We start from the raw sequence: 18,421 nt of genomic DNA on the forward strand, positions 1-18,421 counted from the left end.
GAACAACAGACTATACATTTTGAATGAATTCAGTCAAGGAGCAGAAGGGACATTTTCGCTCACCCAACTACTGAGGTAACCCTTAATATCAATCAAATCTAATTAATTTATAAAGCCCTTTTACATCTGACGATTTTACATCTGTCACAAAGTGCTATACAGAAAACCAGCCTTAAACCCCAAACAATGCAGAAGCACGGTGGCTAGGAAAAACTCCCTAGAAAGGAAGGAACCTAGGAAGAAACCTAGAGAGGAACTAGGCTCTGAGGTGTGGCCAGTCCTCTTCTGGCTGTGCCGGGTGGAGATTATAACAGTACATGGCCAAGATGTTCAAACGTTCATAGATGACCAGCAGGGTCAAATAATAATCACAGTGGTTGTAGAGGGTGCAACAGGTCAGCATCTCAGGAGTAAATGTCAGTTGGCTTTTCATTGCCGAGCATTCAGAGTTAGAGACAGCAGGTGTGGTAGAGAGAGAGAGAAGGGACAAGGTAGCACATCCGGTGAACAGGTCGGGGTTCCATAGCCGCAGGCAGAACAGTTGAAACTGGAGCAGCAGCACGACCTGGTGGACTGGGGACAGCAAGGAGTCATCAGGCCAGGTAGTCCTGAGGCATGGTCCCAGGGCTCAGGTCCTCCGAGAGGGGAGGGAGATAATTAGAGGGACCATACTTAAATTCACACAGGACACCGGATAAGACGGGAGAAATACTCCAGATATAACAGACTGACTCTAGCCCCTGACACAAACTATTACATGTGACGTAGCCTATTTGATGTGTGTATGTATATATTTGTGATGTGCTGTACGTCAAATCAATTGCATGTGCTCGATATTTGCTCTCAATTGATAATATTGGAAGAAAAAGTACAACATATTAAAGATATGTGCAGCCCTCTGAATGATTCTCTCAACCCAAAGTGGCCTCCTTACAACAAAACAGTGAGTAACACTGCACTAGCTAGTCATTACACATAACAAGTTCCACTCAACAGTCCAGCAGTCTGAGCTGTAGCTACACATATTGCACCCTACCGTTTCCCTCCCTCTACTTCTCCACAACAGTTTTCCAATGAAGTTTGCAATGACATTTCCACTTAAAATCGTCCTCTCCTCCTCTGAACAGTCGTCACTTCCGGTTCTCGTTGCACGAGCAGTCGGTGTCTTCCAATGATCACTCTATTGCGGCATTGCCTTGTCAGTTAGTTGAATATTACAATCGAGGTATAGACACGTTTAACGCCTTACTGGCTTTTAATGAATGTGACACGAAGGAGCCGAAATGGATGGTGAAGCACGCGGACTGTAACTTTAGCGGTCTTGATTTCTGCAAAACTCATGTCATTCGGAACAGCGACAACCACGACATTCAAAACGGTAACTGTTGGGCAACATTCACGTAAGTAACCGTACAGCTGCTGTCAATCGCTTATCGGTTAACTAGATAAATTAGCTGACCAGCTAGCTAGTTCAGTCCTCTTCACTTGCTACAAAGAGAACTGTACAGCAGGGTGGTTAACATTAGCAAGTGAGGCTGTTTTCAGTACATTTTTTATTAAGGAATTTCAAGTAATTCAAGGGGATTTTATTTTCTATTTCCTTCAGTGATTCACTGTGACACAGTCAGTCTCAGAGCATGAACTGCAGAGAAGCACAAAGTGCCTCCTACACACTTGTCAGTTTTCAAGCAGAGGCGCAACATCCCGATACTTCTGGGGAAACGCGTTGCGAAACTGACAGACATTGGCTGGGTTTCCCAAAAGTATCGTTGAACTAAGATCATCCATTGAAACTAGAGACAATCTTAGTACTACGATGCTTTTGGGAAACCCAGCCCAGGGGTGTATTCATTACTGAAACCGTTTAAGAACCAAACGAAGAGTCACCTCACTGAGGTATAATAAGAACTGGAGAATGTTTCCAAGATGTCCAACCATTGTTTAAGGTAATCTACTCAGGTTTGCATACGCGGATTCACGGACAGTCAATATCTGTGATGCATCTGATTTACAGTGCATTCGGAAAGTATTCATACCCCTTGACTTTTCCACGTTACAGCCTTATTCTAAAATGTATTAAATCGTTTTTCTCCAATCTGCACACCCACATTGACAAAGCTAAAACAGTTTTAGAACTTTTTGCAAATGTATAAAATAAAATAAAAATCTTCACATTTACATAAGTATTCAGACCCTTTACTCAGTTTGAAGCACCTTTTGGTAGCTATTAAAGTCTTGGGTATGACACTACAAGCTTGGCACACCTGTATTTGGGGAGTTTCTCCCATTCTTCTCTGCAGATCCTCTCAAGCTCTGTCAGGTTAGCATTGCTGCACAGCTATTTTCAGGTCTCCAGAGATTTTCAATCCGGTTCAAGTCTGGGCTGTGGCTGGGCCATTCAAGGACATTGAGACTTGTCCCGAAGCCACTCCTGCGTTGTCTTGGCTGTGTGCTTAGGGTCGTTGTCCTGTTGAAAGGTGAACCTTCACCCCAGTCTGAGGTCCTGAGTGCAGGTTTTCATCAAGGAACTCTCAGTACTTTGCACCGTTCATCTTTTCCTTCCTTGATCCTGACTAGTCTCCCAGTCCCTGCTGCTGAAAAATATCCCCACAGCATGACACTGCCAACACCATGCTTCACCGTAGGGATGGTGCCAGGTTTCCTCCAGACATGATGCTTGGCATTCAGTCCAAATAGTTAAATCTAGGTATCATCAGACCAAATAATCTTGTCTCTCATGGTCTGAGAGTCTTTAGGTGCCTTTTGGCAAAATCCAAGTGGGCTGTTGTGCCTTTTACTGAGGAGTGACTTCCGTTTGGCCACTCTACCATAAAGGCCTGATTGGTGAAGTGCTGCAGAGATGGTTGTCCTTCTGGAAGGTTCTCCCATCTCCAGAGGAACTCTGGAGCTCTGTCAGTGACTATCGGGTTCTTGGTCACCTCCCTGACCATGGCCCTTCTCCCCCGATTGCTCAGTTTGGCTGGGCAGCCAGCTCTAGGAAGAGTCTTGGTGTTTTGTAACTTCTTCCATTTAAGATTGATGGAGGCCACTGTGTTCTTGGGGACTTTCAATGCTGCAGAAATGTCCCCAGATCTGTGCCTTGACACAATCATGTCTCAGAGCTCTACAGAAAATTCCTTTGACCTCATGGCTTGGTTTTTGCTCTGACATGCACTGTCAACTGTGGGACCTTATCTAGACAGGCGTGTGCCTTTCCAAATCATGTCCAATCAATTGAATTTACTACAGGTGGACTCCAATCAAGCTGTAGAAACATCTCAAGGATGATCAATGGAAACAGGATGCACCTGAGCTCAATGTTGAGTCTCATAGCAAAGGTTCTGAATACTTATTTAAATAAGGTATTTCTGTTTTTTATTTTTAAAACATTTGCAAACATTTCTAAAAACCTATTTTTCGCTTTTGTCATTATCGGGTATTGTGTGTAGATTGATGGGGGGGGAAATGAATTATATCGATTTTCGAATAAGGTTGTAACGTGTCCTGTCTGGAACATGAAGTCAAGAGCTCTGCTGGCTGGCTACTGAGTAGCAACCTAGAGGTGCCAAAAGCCCTGAGCCTGGTTTCCTAAAAGCATCTTAAATATGCGCTATGCAGAACCGCCATTTACTAAAATTCTAGTAGTCCGCTTAATTTCTGATTGTGACAAAACAAGCAATTTTAGTGTAGAGAATCATTGTACAATCTAAACCGCTGTGACATCTTTTCCATAACCCCAAATATTGTATTTTCAGCTGTTTAAAGCTGGTGTACAAAACCGAAGTAAAATAAATTAAACTTTAGAACAGGAAGCATAGGACAGATCTACCTCTTCTAAGACTTGCGTTTAATGAGATCGACATACAGTACCAGTTAAAAGTTTGAACACCTACTCATTCAAGGGGTTTTCTTTATTTTTACTATTTTAGACATTGTAGAATAATAGTGACGATATCAAAACTATGAAATAACACATGGAATCATGTAGAAACCAAAAAAGTGTCAAACAAATCAAAATATATTTTATTTTAGAGTCTTTAAAGTAGCCACCCTTTGCCTTGATGATGCTTTGCACACTCTTGGCATTCTCTAAACCAGCTTCACCTGGAATGCTTTTCCAACAGTCTTGAAGGAGTTTCCACATATGCTGAGCACTTGTTGGCTGCTTTTCCTTCACTCTGCGGTCCAACTCATTCCAAACAATTTCAATTGGATTGAGGTCGGGTGATTGTGGAGGACAGGCCATCTGATGCAGCACTCCATCACTCTCCTTCTTAGTCAAATAGCCCTTACACAGCCTGGAGGTGTGTTTTGGGTCATTGTCCTGTTGAAAAACAAATGATAGGGCCTCCCGAGTGGCAGTGGTCTAAGGCACTGCATCGCTGTGCCACTAGAGATTCTGGGTTTGAGTCCAGGTTCTTTCGCAGCCGGCCGTGACCAGGAGACCCATGGGGCGGCGCACATTTGGGCCAGCGTCGTCCGGGTTAAGGGAGGGTTTGGCCAGCAGGGATGTTCTTGGTACATTGCGAACTAGCGACTCCTGTGGTGGGCCGGGTGCAGTGCATGCTGACAGTCGCCAGGTGTACGGTGTTTCATCCGACACATTGGTGCGGCTGGCTTCCGAGTTAAGTGGGCATTGTGTCAAGAAGCAGTACGGCTTGGTTGTGTTTTGGAGGACTCACGGCTCTCAACCTTCACCTTTCCAGAGTCCGTACGGGAGTTGCAGCGATGAGACAAGACTGTAACTATCAGTTGGATATCACAAACTTGGGGAGAAAAATAATTCTAAATAAATCACTGACAGTGTTACCAGCAAAGCACCTTCACACCTCCTCCTCCATGCTTCACGGTGGGAACCACACATGCGGAAATCATCCGTTCACCTATGTGTCTCATTAAGATACGGCGGTTGGAACCAAAAATCTCAAATGTGGACTCCTCAGAGCAAAGGATAGATTTTCACTGGTCTAAAGTAATTGCTCAGGTTTGTTGGCCTAAGCAAGTCTCTTCTTCTTATTGGTGTCCTTTTAGTAGTGGTTTCTTTGCAGCAATTTGACCATGAAGGCCTGCTTCACGCAGTCTCCTCTGAACAGTTGATGTTGAGATGTGTCTGTTACTTGAACTCTTTTAAAGCATTTATTTGGGCTGCAATTTCTGAAGCAGGTAACTGTAATGAACGTATCTTCTGCAGCAGAGGTAACTCTGGCTCTTCCTTTTCTGTGGTTGTCCTCATGAGAGCCAGTTTCATCATAGAGCTTGATGGTTTTTGGTATTTGATATTTTATTACGAACCCCATTAGCTTTTGCAAAAGCAGCAGCTACTCTTCCTGGGGTTCACACAACTTTAAACATGACATAATACAGAACATTAATAGACAAGAACAGCTCAAGGACAGAACTACATGCATTTTAAAAGGCACACAGCCTACATATCAATGCATACACACTAGAGGTCAACCAATTTTATGATTCTTCAACGCCGATACCGATTTATTGGAGGACCAAAAAAAAGCCCATACCGATTTATCGGATGATTTTTATATATATATATTTGTAATAATGACAATTCCAACAATTCTGAATGAACACTTTTATTTTAACTTAATATAATACATCAATAAAATAAATTTAGTCTCAAATAAATAATGGAACATGTTCAATTTGGTTTAAATGATGCAAAAACACAGTGTTGGAGAAGAAAGTAAAAGTGCAATATGTGCCATGTAAAAAAGCTAATGTTTAAGTTCCTTGCTTAAAACTACCTACCACCGCTCAGACTGCTCTATCAAATATCAAATCATAGACTTATAATAATATATAAGACTTATAATATTATTATATAATAATAAACACAGAAATACGAGCCTTAGGTCATTAATATGGTAAAATCCAGAAACTATCATTTAAAAAACAAAACGTTTATTCTTTCAGTGAAATACGGAAACGTTCCGTATGTTATCGAACGGGTGGCATCCATAAGTCTAATATATTGCTGTTACATTGCACAACCTTCAATGTTATGTCATAATTATGTAAAATTCTGGCAAATTAATTACGGTCTTTGTTAGGAAGAAATGGTCTAAACACAGTTCGCAACGAGCCAGGCAGCCCAAACTGCTGCATATACCCTGACTCTGCTTGCACAGAACGCAAAAGAAGTGACACAATTTCCCTAGTGAAAAAAAATTCCTGTTAACAGGCAATATTAACTAAATATGCAGGTTTAAAAAAAATATACTTGTGTATTGATTTTAAGAAAGGCATTGATGTTTATGGTTAGGTACACATTGGTGCAACGGCAGTGCTTTTTTCGCGAATGCGCTTGTTAAATCCTCACCCGTTTGGCGAAGTAGGCTGTGATTCGATGATAAATGAACATGCACTGCATTGATTATATGCAATGCAGGACAAGCTAGATAAACTAGTAATATCATCAAATATGTGTAGTTAACTAGCGATTATGTTAAGATTTTTTTTATTTTTTATAAGATAAGTTTAATGCTAGCTAGCAACTTACCTTGGCTACCTGATGCACTCACGTAACAAGTGTTCAGCCTGCCACGCAGTCTACTCATGGAGTGCAATGTAATCGGCCATAATCGGCGTCCAAAAATGCCAATTACTGATTGTTATGAAAACTTGAAATCGGCCGTGCCGGTCGACCTCTATTACACACAAACTATCTAGGTCAAATAGGGGAGAGGCGCTGTGTTAGGGAGAGACCTAGAAAACTGCCCTGCGGTACACCACACTTTACCTAGAAAACTGCCCTGCGGTACACCACACTTTACCTAGAAAAGCTTCCATTAAAAGAAAACCCTTTAAGTTCTATTAGAAAGATATCTCTGAATCCACGCTATGACAGAGGTTGAAAAGCCAAAACACAAGTTTTTTTCAACAACAGGTTATGGTCAATAATATCAAAGGTTGCACTGAAATCTAACAGTACAGACCCCACAATCTTCTTATCAATTTATTTCAACCAATCATCAGTCGTTTGTGTCAGTGCAGTACATGTCGAGTGCCCTTCTCTATGTGCATGCTGAATGTCTGTTGTTACTTTGTTTACAGAGAAATAGCATTGAATTTGGGCAAACACAATTTTCCCCCAACAGTTTGCTAAGAGCTGGCAGGAAGCTTATAGGTCTGCTGTTAGAACCAGTAAAGGCCGCTTTACCACTCTTGGGTAGCGGAATTACTTTGGCTTCCCTCCAGGCCTGAGGACAAAGACTTTCCTCTAGGCTCAGATAAACGTTATGACAGATAGGAGTGGCTATAGAGTCAGCTACCTTCCTCAGTAGCTTTCCATCTAAGTTGTCAATGCCAGGAGGTTTGTCATTACTGATCCATAACAATCATTTTTCCAGCTTTCCCACAATACTTTACAGAATTTAAACTTGCAATGCTTTTCTTTCATTCTTTCTTTTTTTCTTCATGAATACAATAGCTCACTGTTCGTTGTTGGCATTTCCTGCCTTAGTTTGCCCACTTTGCCAATGAAGTAATCATAAAAATTATTGTCAACATCAAATGTTTTTGTGAAAGATGGAGTTGAATGTCTTTCTGGCCATAATTTCATTTAAAAAGTACTCAAATGTATCATTGATCTTGGTTTCACAATACAGTTTCTTCTTTGTTGAGTTTAGTCACATTTCTCAATTTTCAGTAAGTCAGCCAGTCAAATGTGCAGCCAGACTTATTAGCCACTCCTTCTGCCTCATCTCTTTCAACCATACAGTTTTTTAATTCCTCATCAATCGAAGGAGCCTTAACAGTTCTAACAGTCAGTTTCTATGCAGGTGCATGTTTATCAATCATTGGAAGAAGCAATTTCATAAATTCATCAAAACATTTATTTTTACTGCTCTAATTATGTTGGTAACCAGTTTATATAATAGCAATAAGCTCCTCGGGGGTTTGTGATATATGGCCAATATACCACAGTTAAGGGCTGTTAAGCACGACAGTCATACCCATGACTCCGTGTTTTGTCATACTCATGGTATTGTCGTGTCTTTACTATCATTAAATTGAAGACTTAGTTTTTATCAAAGATTCCTGTAATTAGTATTACGCGATTAAACTGAATAATCATGTAACTGTAATTAACTAGGAAGTTGAGGCACCAAGGAAAATATTCAGATTACAAAGTTATAATTTCCCAATATAACCTTTCAGATATTTTCATATCTGATCAATAGTCTTCTTAATTAATGAATTATTTATTTTACCTCACGTTAGTCTCATTCCAAACATCGTAAATTGTTGGTTATCTGCACAAACCGTCTTCACTATGAGTCATCCATCCATCAATTGTCTTAAATAAAATAAAAAATATTACTAAGTAATTCACAGAAATGCATAAACAAACAAACAACGTAAATATGGTTACAAGAAATGATAGGAGAATGTGGGCTATGGCGGCTTGTTAGACCAAAGGGAAGTGGGGGTCGACTGAGAAGTCACTACAGAGTTAATAATTATAACAATTGAAATGCTAATCCTTTGCACATGAACGCTCACTCATTCGGGAACAATTGCAATCAATATATATATTTACGCTCAGTGTGTCGTCTTGATCGCTGTTGAAAAGTTAGTTTCTGTTGGAGAGTTTCCGTCCTCTCTCTCTCTCTCTCTCTGTCGTCGTGGTTAGAGTGGATAGTTCAGAGTGACATTCATTCGTGTTGTTGTAGAATGGATGTTTCGGCGGTTGTCGTTCTTCGCGTTCCATGATACCGAATTCCTAGCTGCAGACTAGTAATTCATATCAAAGACTTGTTCTTATTCTGTCGGTATCGATAGTCTAAGAGTTTAACCACGTGGTATGGTTAAAAGATTCAGCAATGGTCTGCAAACTTTGTCCCCTCCTAATGGAGAAAAACATGGTCTGGTGATAATTTCTCAAACTTGGGTTTTATTCGGAATTGCAGAAAAGGGGCTGTCCCAGGATGCCTGACCCTAACTGGGCTCAGGGGCGGTCCTCTGATTTAGTTAACTCCAATTCCCTTTTGAGTTTTTCTTCATTAAACGGTCCAAAATCACATTGTAAAATTGTGTGAACAGTATCATACTCACTCATTCATCTTATACAACAATTAGATGTAAACCTCATATCTGAGGCTATTATATAAACAGCGTTATGGTAATGTGGCCGCACCGTCTCCCACGAGCTTCCCCAAGTTGTAACAAACGGACAAGTTCGTAGCTGGATTCTTCACCGATCTTTTATACCTTCTCCGGAACGTAAATGTTGTTCCGACCTCAAGTTCTGTGAGGTGGAAGAAATTCCTTTCTTTTCTATGAAAGCTCACTCAGTATAAGAGGCAGTGTGGCCATGTGGCAGGGTCTTCTCCTCAGGAATTTACAACCTCTCTCTGACCACTGCAGCCTAGTTGGAGGCAGGGAGAGGAGGATGGGGCTTTCTATACCCAAAGAGGCCAACGTCATGACAGTATACTGTGTTTATATACCACGGCTTTCCCCCAATCAGCATTCAATGATCGAACCACCCAGTTTATAAATATGTATATACTGTATATCACACCTTTTCTATGTGAATTTGGTCAGGTCGCCCAAGAAGTTACATATTGTAGTTTTAAGGCTATGTTCAATTGTTAGCATAATTTAATCTCTAAAGTTGCTCTAGAAAACGCTCGTTATTTAATGACCAACTCAGACCACTCCTAGAACAGCTAAGTATGTCATTAAATGCTCCCTCCCACTTATCACAATCTCCACTAAACACAAAATCAAGATGTTTATCTGTTTTTCTGTGACTGCTGATAACTTCAGAATGAATGTGACAGTGACTACAAATACAGTTGCCCATTTATTTGCATAACAAGTGAAGGGTATGAAGACACTTCCCATGAAAACCGAGATTACTGTGTTAAAAGATAAATACAGAATAGACTACAAAGACCTATATATTAAAATCAATTTCATGGTAATTCAACTGAGTTTTATTTAGCTATTTGTACGCTACTCTGACATTTTTGCCTCGACATAGCCTATTTCATGATGTTTAATTAACGTCCACAATGATGTGCCAAATCTTGATTAATACATTATTATAGGGTAAGTATTAGAATAAGCCGCCTCAATATTTGTAGCCATACGTGATATCTCTCTAGGAGCTGATCCGTCGTCAGTATTGTGGAATAATTCTAATGTTAAGGTAAGCTTGGAAAGGGAGAATGCTGATCCGAGAGCAGTGCTTCCTTTCTTTCGATCCTATCAATCGCTAGGTGCCTCAACGATGCACCTAGCGACTGTTGTCTCTACGTGGTATTTTGGGAAACGCATGTTACATCTTCGACTGTTGTAGGAAAGATGCATCGTTAAAACACTCGTAAGCCTAAGTTCCATTGCTATCGGGAAACTGTGCCCTGGGCTGCCCTAGAAAGCCTATGTAAATTACGATTGCCAGAACGGCCAAAAATGTTTTTGGGCCCTTGAAGTATCTAAAAAAACATATATATATTATTATATGTATGTATTTTTAGCCTTACTGCTATTAGCCCATACAAACGCATTGAATTACAGATACACTACAGAGAGTCCCCAAAAAGATCTAAAGGACGTTTGTTCTGAAGTGTCTGTTCTGTATCTGAGAGAGATAAGAAAGATCAGGAAACACCATTTTTTTGGGACATGTATTTAACCTGTTATTTTTGTCACTTAACAGTCTCCATATACAGTACCAGTCAAAATTTTGGACACATCTACTCATTCCAGGGTTTTTCTTCTATTTTTACTATGTTCTACATTGTAGAATAATAGAGAAGACATCAAAACTATGAAACAACACATGGAATCATGTAGTAACCAAAAAAGTGTTAAACAAATCAAAATATATTTTATATTCCAGATTCTTCAAAGTAGCCACCCTTTGCCTTGATGACAGCTTTGCACACTCTTGGCATTCTCTCAACCAGCTTCATGAGGTAGTCATCTAGAATGCATTTCAATTAACAGGTGTGCCTTGTTAAAAGTTAATTTGTGGAATTTCTTTCCTTCTTAATGCGTTTGAGCCAATCAGTTGTTGTGACAAGGTAGAGGTGGTTTACAGACGATTGCCCTATTTGGTAAAAGACCAAGTCCATATTATGGCAAGAATAGCTCAAATAAGCTGAGAAAAACTACAGTCTATCATTACTTTAAGACATGAAGGTCAGTCAATCTGGGAAATTTCAAGAACTTTTAAAATTTCTTCAAGTGCAGTCGCAAAAACCATCAAGCGCTATGATGAAACTGGCTCTCATGAGGACCGCCACAGGAATGTAAGACCCAGAGTTACCTCTGCTGCAGAGAATAAGTTCATAAGAGTTACCAGCCTCAGAAATTGCAGCCCAAATAAATGCTTCACAGAGTTCAAGTAACAGACACATCTCAACATCAACTGTTCAGAGGAGACTGTGTGAATCAGGCCTTCATGGTCGAATTCCTGCAAAGAAACCACAACTAAAGGACACCAATAATAAGAAGAGACTTGCTTGAGCCAAGAAACACGAGCAATGGACATTAGACCCGTGGAAATGTGTTCTTTGGTCTGATTTTTGGTTCCAACCGCCGTGGTGTGGGTGAGCGGATGATTTCCGCATGTGTGGTTCCCACCGTGAAGCATGGAGGAGGAGGTGTGATGGTGTGGGGGTGCTTTGCTGATGACACTGTCTGTGATTTATTTAGAATTCAAGGCACACTTAACCAGCATGGCTACCACAGCATTCTGCAGCGATACGCCATCCCATCTGGTTTGGGCTTAGTCCCACTATCATTTGTTTTTCAACAAGACAATGACCCAACCCACCTCCAGGCTGTGTAAGAGCTATTTGACCTAGGAGAGTGATGGAGTGCTGCATCAGGTGACCTGGCCTTCACAATCACCTGACCTCAACCCAATTGAGATGGTTTGGGATGAGTTGGATTGCAGACTGAGGTAAAAACAGCCAACAAGTGTTCAGCATATGTGGGAACTCCAAGACTGTTGGAAAAGCATTCCAGGTGAAGCTGGTTGAGAGAATGCCAAGAGTGTGCAAAGCTGTCATCAAGGCAAACAGTGGCTACTTTCAAGAATATCAAATATAAAAACTTTAACACTTTCTTTGGTTACTACATGATTCCGTATGTGTTATTTCATAGTTTTGATGTCTTCACTACTAGCCAAATTGTATCTATGATCGTATGCTATCCATTTGTTTTTTTATATGTTCTATTTGTATCTGTAAATTAACAAATGATATCAAGCCACACCCGGCCATGATTACAGACACCTGTGTATCCTTTGACACTATATAAACTAGTGGCCTGCAGTGTTTGTCATTATACCCTGATGAAGACAGCTTGTTTGTCGAAACGTTGGTTATTAGGTATTTCAATTATCGCATCTGAGCTCCTAGAGTGTGAGACTCTCCTTTTTCTTTTTCAAGTGTTCTACTCCGCTAGCCAGCACCTCACCTAAACAGGTGTTCTACTCCGCTAGCCAGCACCTCACCTAAACAGGTGTTCTACTCCGCTAGCCAGCACCTCACCTAAACAGGTGTTCTACTCCGCTAGCCAGCACCTCACCTAAACAGGTGTTCTACTCCGCTAGCCAGCACCTCACCTAAACAGGTGTTCTACTCCGCTAGCCAGCACCTCACCTAAACAGGTGTTCTACTCCGCTAGCCAGCACCTCACCTAAACAGGTGTTTCTTTCGCCTCCAGATGCACCTGTGTAATGATCATGCTTTTTTTTATCAGCTTCATGATATGCCACACCAGTCAGGTGGATGGATTATCTTGGCAAAGGAGAAATGCTCACTATCATGGATGTAAAAAATGTGTTTACAACATTTGAGAGAAATAAGCTCTTTGTGTGTATGGGAAAAATTCTGTGATGTTTTATTTCAGCTCATGAAACACGGGACCAACACTTTACCTGTTGCCTTTTATATTTTTGTTCAGTGTATTTGCAGCTTTCAGTTTCTATGCAAGTATGATGATCAAGTGTCCACTCATTGGTCACTTCTCCCCTATACAGCACACAATACAACTAGTTGAGTGCCAGTCCTTCGTTTCTCTCACAGGACGTCTGATTGGCTTTGTTGGCTTGCGTCAGCCAGCGTAGAGGACCCACAGTATTTGTTGGATGAAACAAACTGACTTAGCTGTGTGAGAGGATTATCCCAGGTAGCAGACCTGACAACCACAGGTCAACTCGGAGCTGCTGTCTCTCTTGCATGGCAAAAGTAGCCTAATCAGTCTCAAAGCCCCTTATCCCACATCCCTTGCCTGAAAACTAACATGCTGTCAATGTTCCTCTGCCATAATGCAGCACTTTGGGGCTTCCCCTCACCTTGCCCCTATAGCTTCCTGTGTATAGTATAGTGCCCACAATTTCAAATCTTGACCTCCAAACCATTTCCACTGTTTTTTTTTCAGTCTTCCCCTCTTCTCATGGACTGGTGGGTTCAATTCATTATCAGGTAGAACACAACCAGCAGTAGTCTGGATGTCGCAGGGTAAGATCTGAATACCCCTGGCTGGTATGGTAGCTATACCCAGCCACCCCTCAACCTAACCATGGAACATTCTGTCAATGTTTCTCTGCCATAATGCCTTGTGATTGACCTGATTGTGGAGTTGGTAGGGGGTCTTGCGAGTTGCTACCACCTCACCCCTACAACAGCCTGTGAAGAAGGGTGTTTGAGCAGCTTCCTCGTTGTCGTGCGCTGCCTGTCATCTTTACACAAGCTTTGCGTCTTTACAACATCCTGCTCATGAATTCCGTGTCCAGTGGTAGAACTCTGTGAATATGCCTCGGATGCAGTGCATGAGGCTCCTTTTGACATTAGGTCAGTGACGGGACCGAGGACGGGAGCATTTGTAAGAGTTGTAGACCCATTAGAGTCGATATAGCAAGCCATGTGACATCAAGGCAGGGCAGCCTACAGGACATAGTCTGGCTACAGTGATAGTGGTTGACCCCAGTTTCCCCCAAAGCCCTGATAAGCCTGGAACAAGTAGGCTAACTCTCTCTGCCTGCGGGCCGATAACAGCAAAACACCATTGACAAACTAGGGGTATGTACAGAGTTGTGTGTTGCCATATTGTGTGTGTGTGTGTGTGTGTGTGTGTGTGTGTGTGTGTGTGTGTGTGTGTGTGTGTGTGTGTGATCTAAACAAGTGAGGGGGTTGGTGGTTTAGAGGATTTATCAGGGAGAACCCCATGCAGCATGTTTTTATTGTTTCACCAAAACAGAGACTGTGGAAGGAACACTGAGCGAACCTAATTGACATTGGCGTGGAGACTGCGGAGGGAACACTGAGCGAACCTAATTGACATTGGCGTGGAGACTGCGGAGGGAACACTGAGCGAACCTAATTGACATTGGCGTGGAGACTGCGGAGGGAACACTGAGCTAGCCTAATTGACATTGGCGTGGAGACTGCGGAGGGAACACTGAGCTAGCCTAATTGACATTGGCATGGCTGCCCAAAATGTCACCCTATTCCCAATAGGGCTCTTGTCAAAAAGTAGTGTGCTATATAGGGAATAGGGTGCCATTTGGGAGACACCCTTTGATTAACTCCACCCACCTTTAGGAGTTCAAACAGCTGTAGAAATATAGATTTTAGACTAGCTCAGTTGATGACGTGTGAAACTGAACAACAGCCGTGTGAAGTGGCGTCAGTTCACTTTTCAATGTTGCTTAACATAGAGGAAGGGCATGTTCAGCTCTTTCTGGGCTACTGTCTGTGACGGGAGCTGTGCATTCTGGACCTTTTTAAGAGAGACGCAGGAGTTCTAATAGAGGAAGTGTCAAAGTGCTGCGTAAATAGTCACACTAAGGTTAAGGCAGTATGTTTACATGCCAACCTTATGTTCACGTTTTTCTTTTTTTTCTCTCCTGCCGTCGTCGGGCTGTCGTCGGTCTGCAGGGACACCACAGTGCAAAAGTGAAGCACAATAACAAGCTGTGGTGTGACGCAGAGGGCCTGAAACATGTTTATGTGGACCTTGTTTAGCCTGTGTGTGGTTTGCATCTTTATGGTTATGAAACATAATGGCAGCAAGCACCCGCGTGCAATGAGTTTGTTTTATTTAGCCAGGATAGTCAGTAACAATTGCCACTGTTTTCCAGGGAGTCCTGGGTTCCAATGAAAACATACAGATCATATAACATGTGTATAGATATGAACACAGCATACCCAGTAAGTAACTACAGTTAAAAACACACAGAACCTACCAAGCAGCACACAGAACCTGCCCAGGAGCACACAGAACCTGCCCAGGAGCACACAGAACCTGCCCAGGAGCACACAGAACCTGCCCAGGAGCACACAGAACCTGCCCAGGAGCACACAGAACCTGCCCAGGAGCACACAGAACCTGCCCAGGAGCACACAGAACCTGCCCAGGAGCATGTAGTCGTCATCTTGACAGAAGAAGTCAGTGTAGCCTAGTTTCGCTGCACCAATTAAAAGATTTATCACTAGCCTTAATTTGTTAAAGTTGCATATCATGGAAACCCTTGAATACTTTCTGAAATGTATATATATTTTATAGGAGTGCCAATATCTGGGTTGGAGGCAAGGGAGCCTAGCTTCTTATGGCAATGCTAACATGAAGACTGGCAGTTAGGTTTACAACGCTACACACACTGGGCTGCAGTAGCACTGCAAATGAGTTGCCTACCTCTCCTCTGTGTGCTGAGATATATATTTTTTTGACCTAGGATACAGCATGTGTTGACAGCAGTAAAAACCATTTAAGCCTACTTATTCAAACCATATGACCTCTTCTCATGTATAGGATGTGTACCCTTGGACTTTGTGTCAGTGCACACATAGGTAGCAAGGTAGACTGAAAGTGCACTGTAGGCTTACAGCATGCTAAGATCAAATATGATCAGATCATTGTCTGGTTGCATAGTCTATGTCATTCATACATTAGTCCTATACATGAACTGCACACAGTCTGTTGAGATCAGCATTTCAGATGTGCTGCCATATCGGTTCATTCATACATTAGTCCTATACATGAACTGCACACAGTCTGTTGAGATCAGCATTTCAGATGTGCTGCCATATCGGTTCATTCATACATTAGTCCTATACATGAACTGCACACAGTCTGTTGAGATCAGCATTTCAGATGTGCTTCCATATCGGTTCATTCATACTTCAAGTTTATTTCAGGTCATTTCATTCCGGACCATTCAAGATCCGTCACATCATTAGTCTGGCCACACAACGGTACACCAATACAGGCTGAAGTTTTGTGGGCAAGTTTGAGAATCTAAGTTTTGGGTCTATAGGGCAAGGTCCTCTTTGAGAAAGACAATTGAGCTACACTGTTTGAAACCAGGGGTTGTGTATCAAGCGTCTCAGAGTAGGAGTGTTGAAGATGCTTCATGTACTGTAGGTAGGAGGCCCTTTTTTTAATATGTCCTGGGTCACGTACTGTAAGAGGTTTGGTAGCAATGTTTTGTGATGTGTGGTGATGTCTCTTATGGGCGATTACCACGGTAATAGTGACCCTGAGACATGAAAATGCAAAGTTTGGTAACAGAATGACGATTTGCGCTGTTTGTGCCGTCATTCGTTTATCTAACTTTGCATCCGCACTGTTCTTCAAGTAAATGTGTTCTGGTAAAATGTTCCGTGAAAATTGTACAAAAGTAGTCCTTGTGCATGAAGTTGTATGGTTTGTTTAACTTTGCTATCATTGGTATTTGTTTGACATGCATTTTAAAGTGAAAAATCTGAGTCCTGGGGGTGTTCCTCAAAATGCATACTACTGTCCGAGCACAGGAGGGTCGGAGGATGAGTCCAAATCAAAGTATGTGAAACAGAGCACGGAGGGACACTTCTCTGATGTGTAATCCTTTTGTACATGTTTTGAAGAATGCATAGATGCAAGCTTCAATGGAAATCAATGGCGGACATTATTTGAGCTGAAGCGAGAGAAAATAAACTCTGACTTCAGAATGAAATATTGCCCATTCACATAACATATTTTGCCTGACTACTATATTTTATCTTGATACGTTAACAAATACGTACTGTGTTAATTTTGGCAGGTTTACCTGTCTACAATACCCACTGTAGTGTGTGACGATCACAAGCCCATAGTAACTCAATTGGGCGAACTGGCTAGCTACTATTGTTAGCCAGCTAAATGGCCACAAAGAATTGGTAGCTAGCTAGCTAGCTACGCACAAAGAATTGACATCTACCTTGTTAAACATTTAGTTTGAGGTAATTTCTGCCTGTTAAACTATCTGGTTTGCTAGATTATTACGATTCACATATAGCTAGTTGATTATTATTAAGTAAAACATTTGCTTTGTGTATATCTTGTTTGGTCTCTATTGTTGTCAATGTCCTGACTGGAAGAAGGTTCAGCGTGAGGTAATACAGTAGGGGGAGTGCTGCTCAGCGTGAGGTAATACAGTAGGGGGAGTGCTGCTCAGCGTGAGGTAATACAGTAGGGGGAGTGCTGCTCAGCGTGAGGTAATACAGTAGGGGGGAGTGCTGCTCAGCGTGAGGTAATACAGTAGGGGGAGTGCTGCTCAGCGTGAGGTAATACAGTAGGGGGGAGTGCTGCTCAGCGTGAGGTAATACAGTAGGGGGGAGTGCTGCTCAGCGTGAGGTAATACAGTAGGGGGAGTGCTGCTCAGCGTGAGGTAATACAGTAGGGGGGAGTGCTGCTCAGCGTGAGGTAATACAGTAGGGGGGAGTGCTGCTCAGCGTGAGGTAATACAGTAGGGGGGAGTGCTGCTCAGCGTGAGGTAATACAGTAGGGGGGAGTGCTGCTCAGCGTGAGGTAATACAGTAGGGGGGAGTGCTGCTCAGCGTGAGGTAATACAGTAGGGGGGAGTGCTGCTCAGCGTGAGGTAATACAGTAGGGGGGAGTGCTGCTCAGCGTGAGGTAATACAGTAGGGGGACTGCTGCTTAGCGTGAGGTAATACAGTAGGGGGAGTGCTGCTCAGCGTGAGGTAATACAGTAGGGGGAGTGCTGCTCAGCGTGAGGTAATACAGTAGGGGGAGTGCTGCTTAGCGTGAGGTAATACAGTAGGGGGAGTGCTGCTCAGCGTGAGGTAATACAGTAGGGGGAGTGCTGCTCAGCATGAGGTAATACAGTAGGGGGAGTGCTGCTCAGCATGAGGTAATACAGTAGGAGGAGTGCTGCTCAGCGTGAGGTAGTACAGTAGGGGGAGTGCTGCTCAGCGTGAGGTAATACAGTAGGGGGAGTGCTGCTCAGCGTGAGGTAATACAGTAGGGGGAGTGCTGCTCAGCGTGAGGTAATACAGTAGGGGGAGTGCTGCTCAGCGTGAGGTAATACAGTAGGGGGAGTGCTGCTCAGCCTGAGGTAATACAGTAGGGGGAGTGCTGCTCAGCCTGAGGTAATACAGTAAGGGGGAGTGCTGCTCAG

The 18,421-nt window shown here is 42.5% G+C and overlaps 1 protein-coding gene across 1 annotated transcript in view; it reads left to right on the plus strand.

The window, feature by feature from the left end:
- The first annotated feature begins 1,140 nt into the window (after positions 1 to 1,140).
- Positions 1,141 to 18,421, plus strand: part of LOC139538359 (tyrosine-protein kinase JAK2-like) — a 74,855-nt gene continuing 57,574 nt past the window's right edge. The window contains exon 1 of the mRNA XM_071340325.1: positions 1,141 to 1,400. Coding sequence (XP_071196426.1) covers positions 1,340 to 1,400 — 61 coding nt within the window. The 5' untranslated portion in view covers positions 1,141 to 1,339. The remainder of the gene's footprint in view (positions 1,401 to 18,421) is intronic.

Source organism: Salvelinus alpinus, chromosome 1 (assembly GCF_045679555.1).
Source record: "Salvelinus alpinus chromosome 1, SLU_Salpinus.1, whole genome shotgun sequence".
Taxonomy (NCBI): domain Eukaryota; kingdom Metazoa; phylum Chordata; class Actinopteri; order Salmoniformes; family Salmonidae; genus Salvelinus; species Salvelinus alpinus.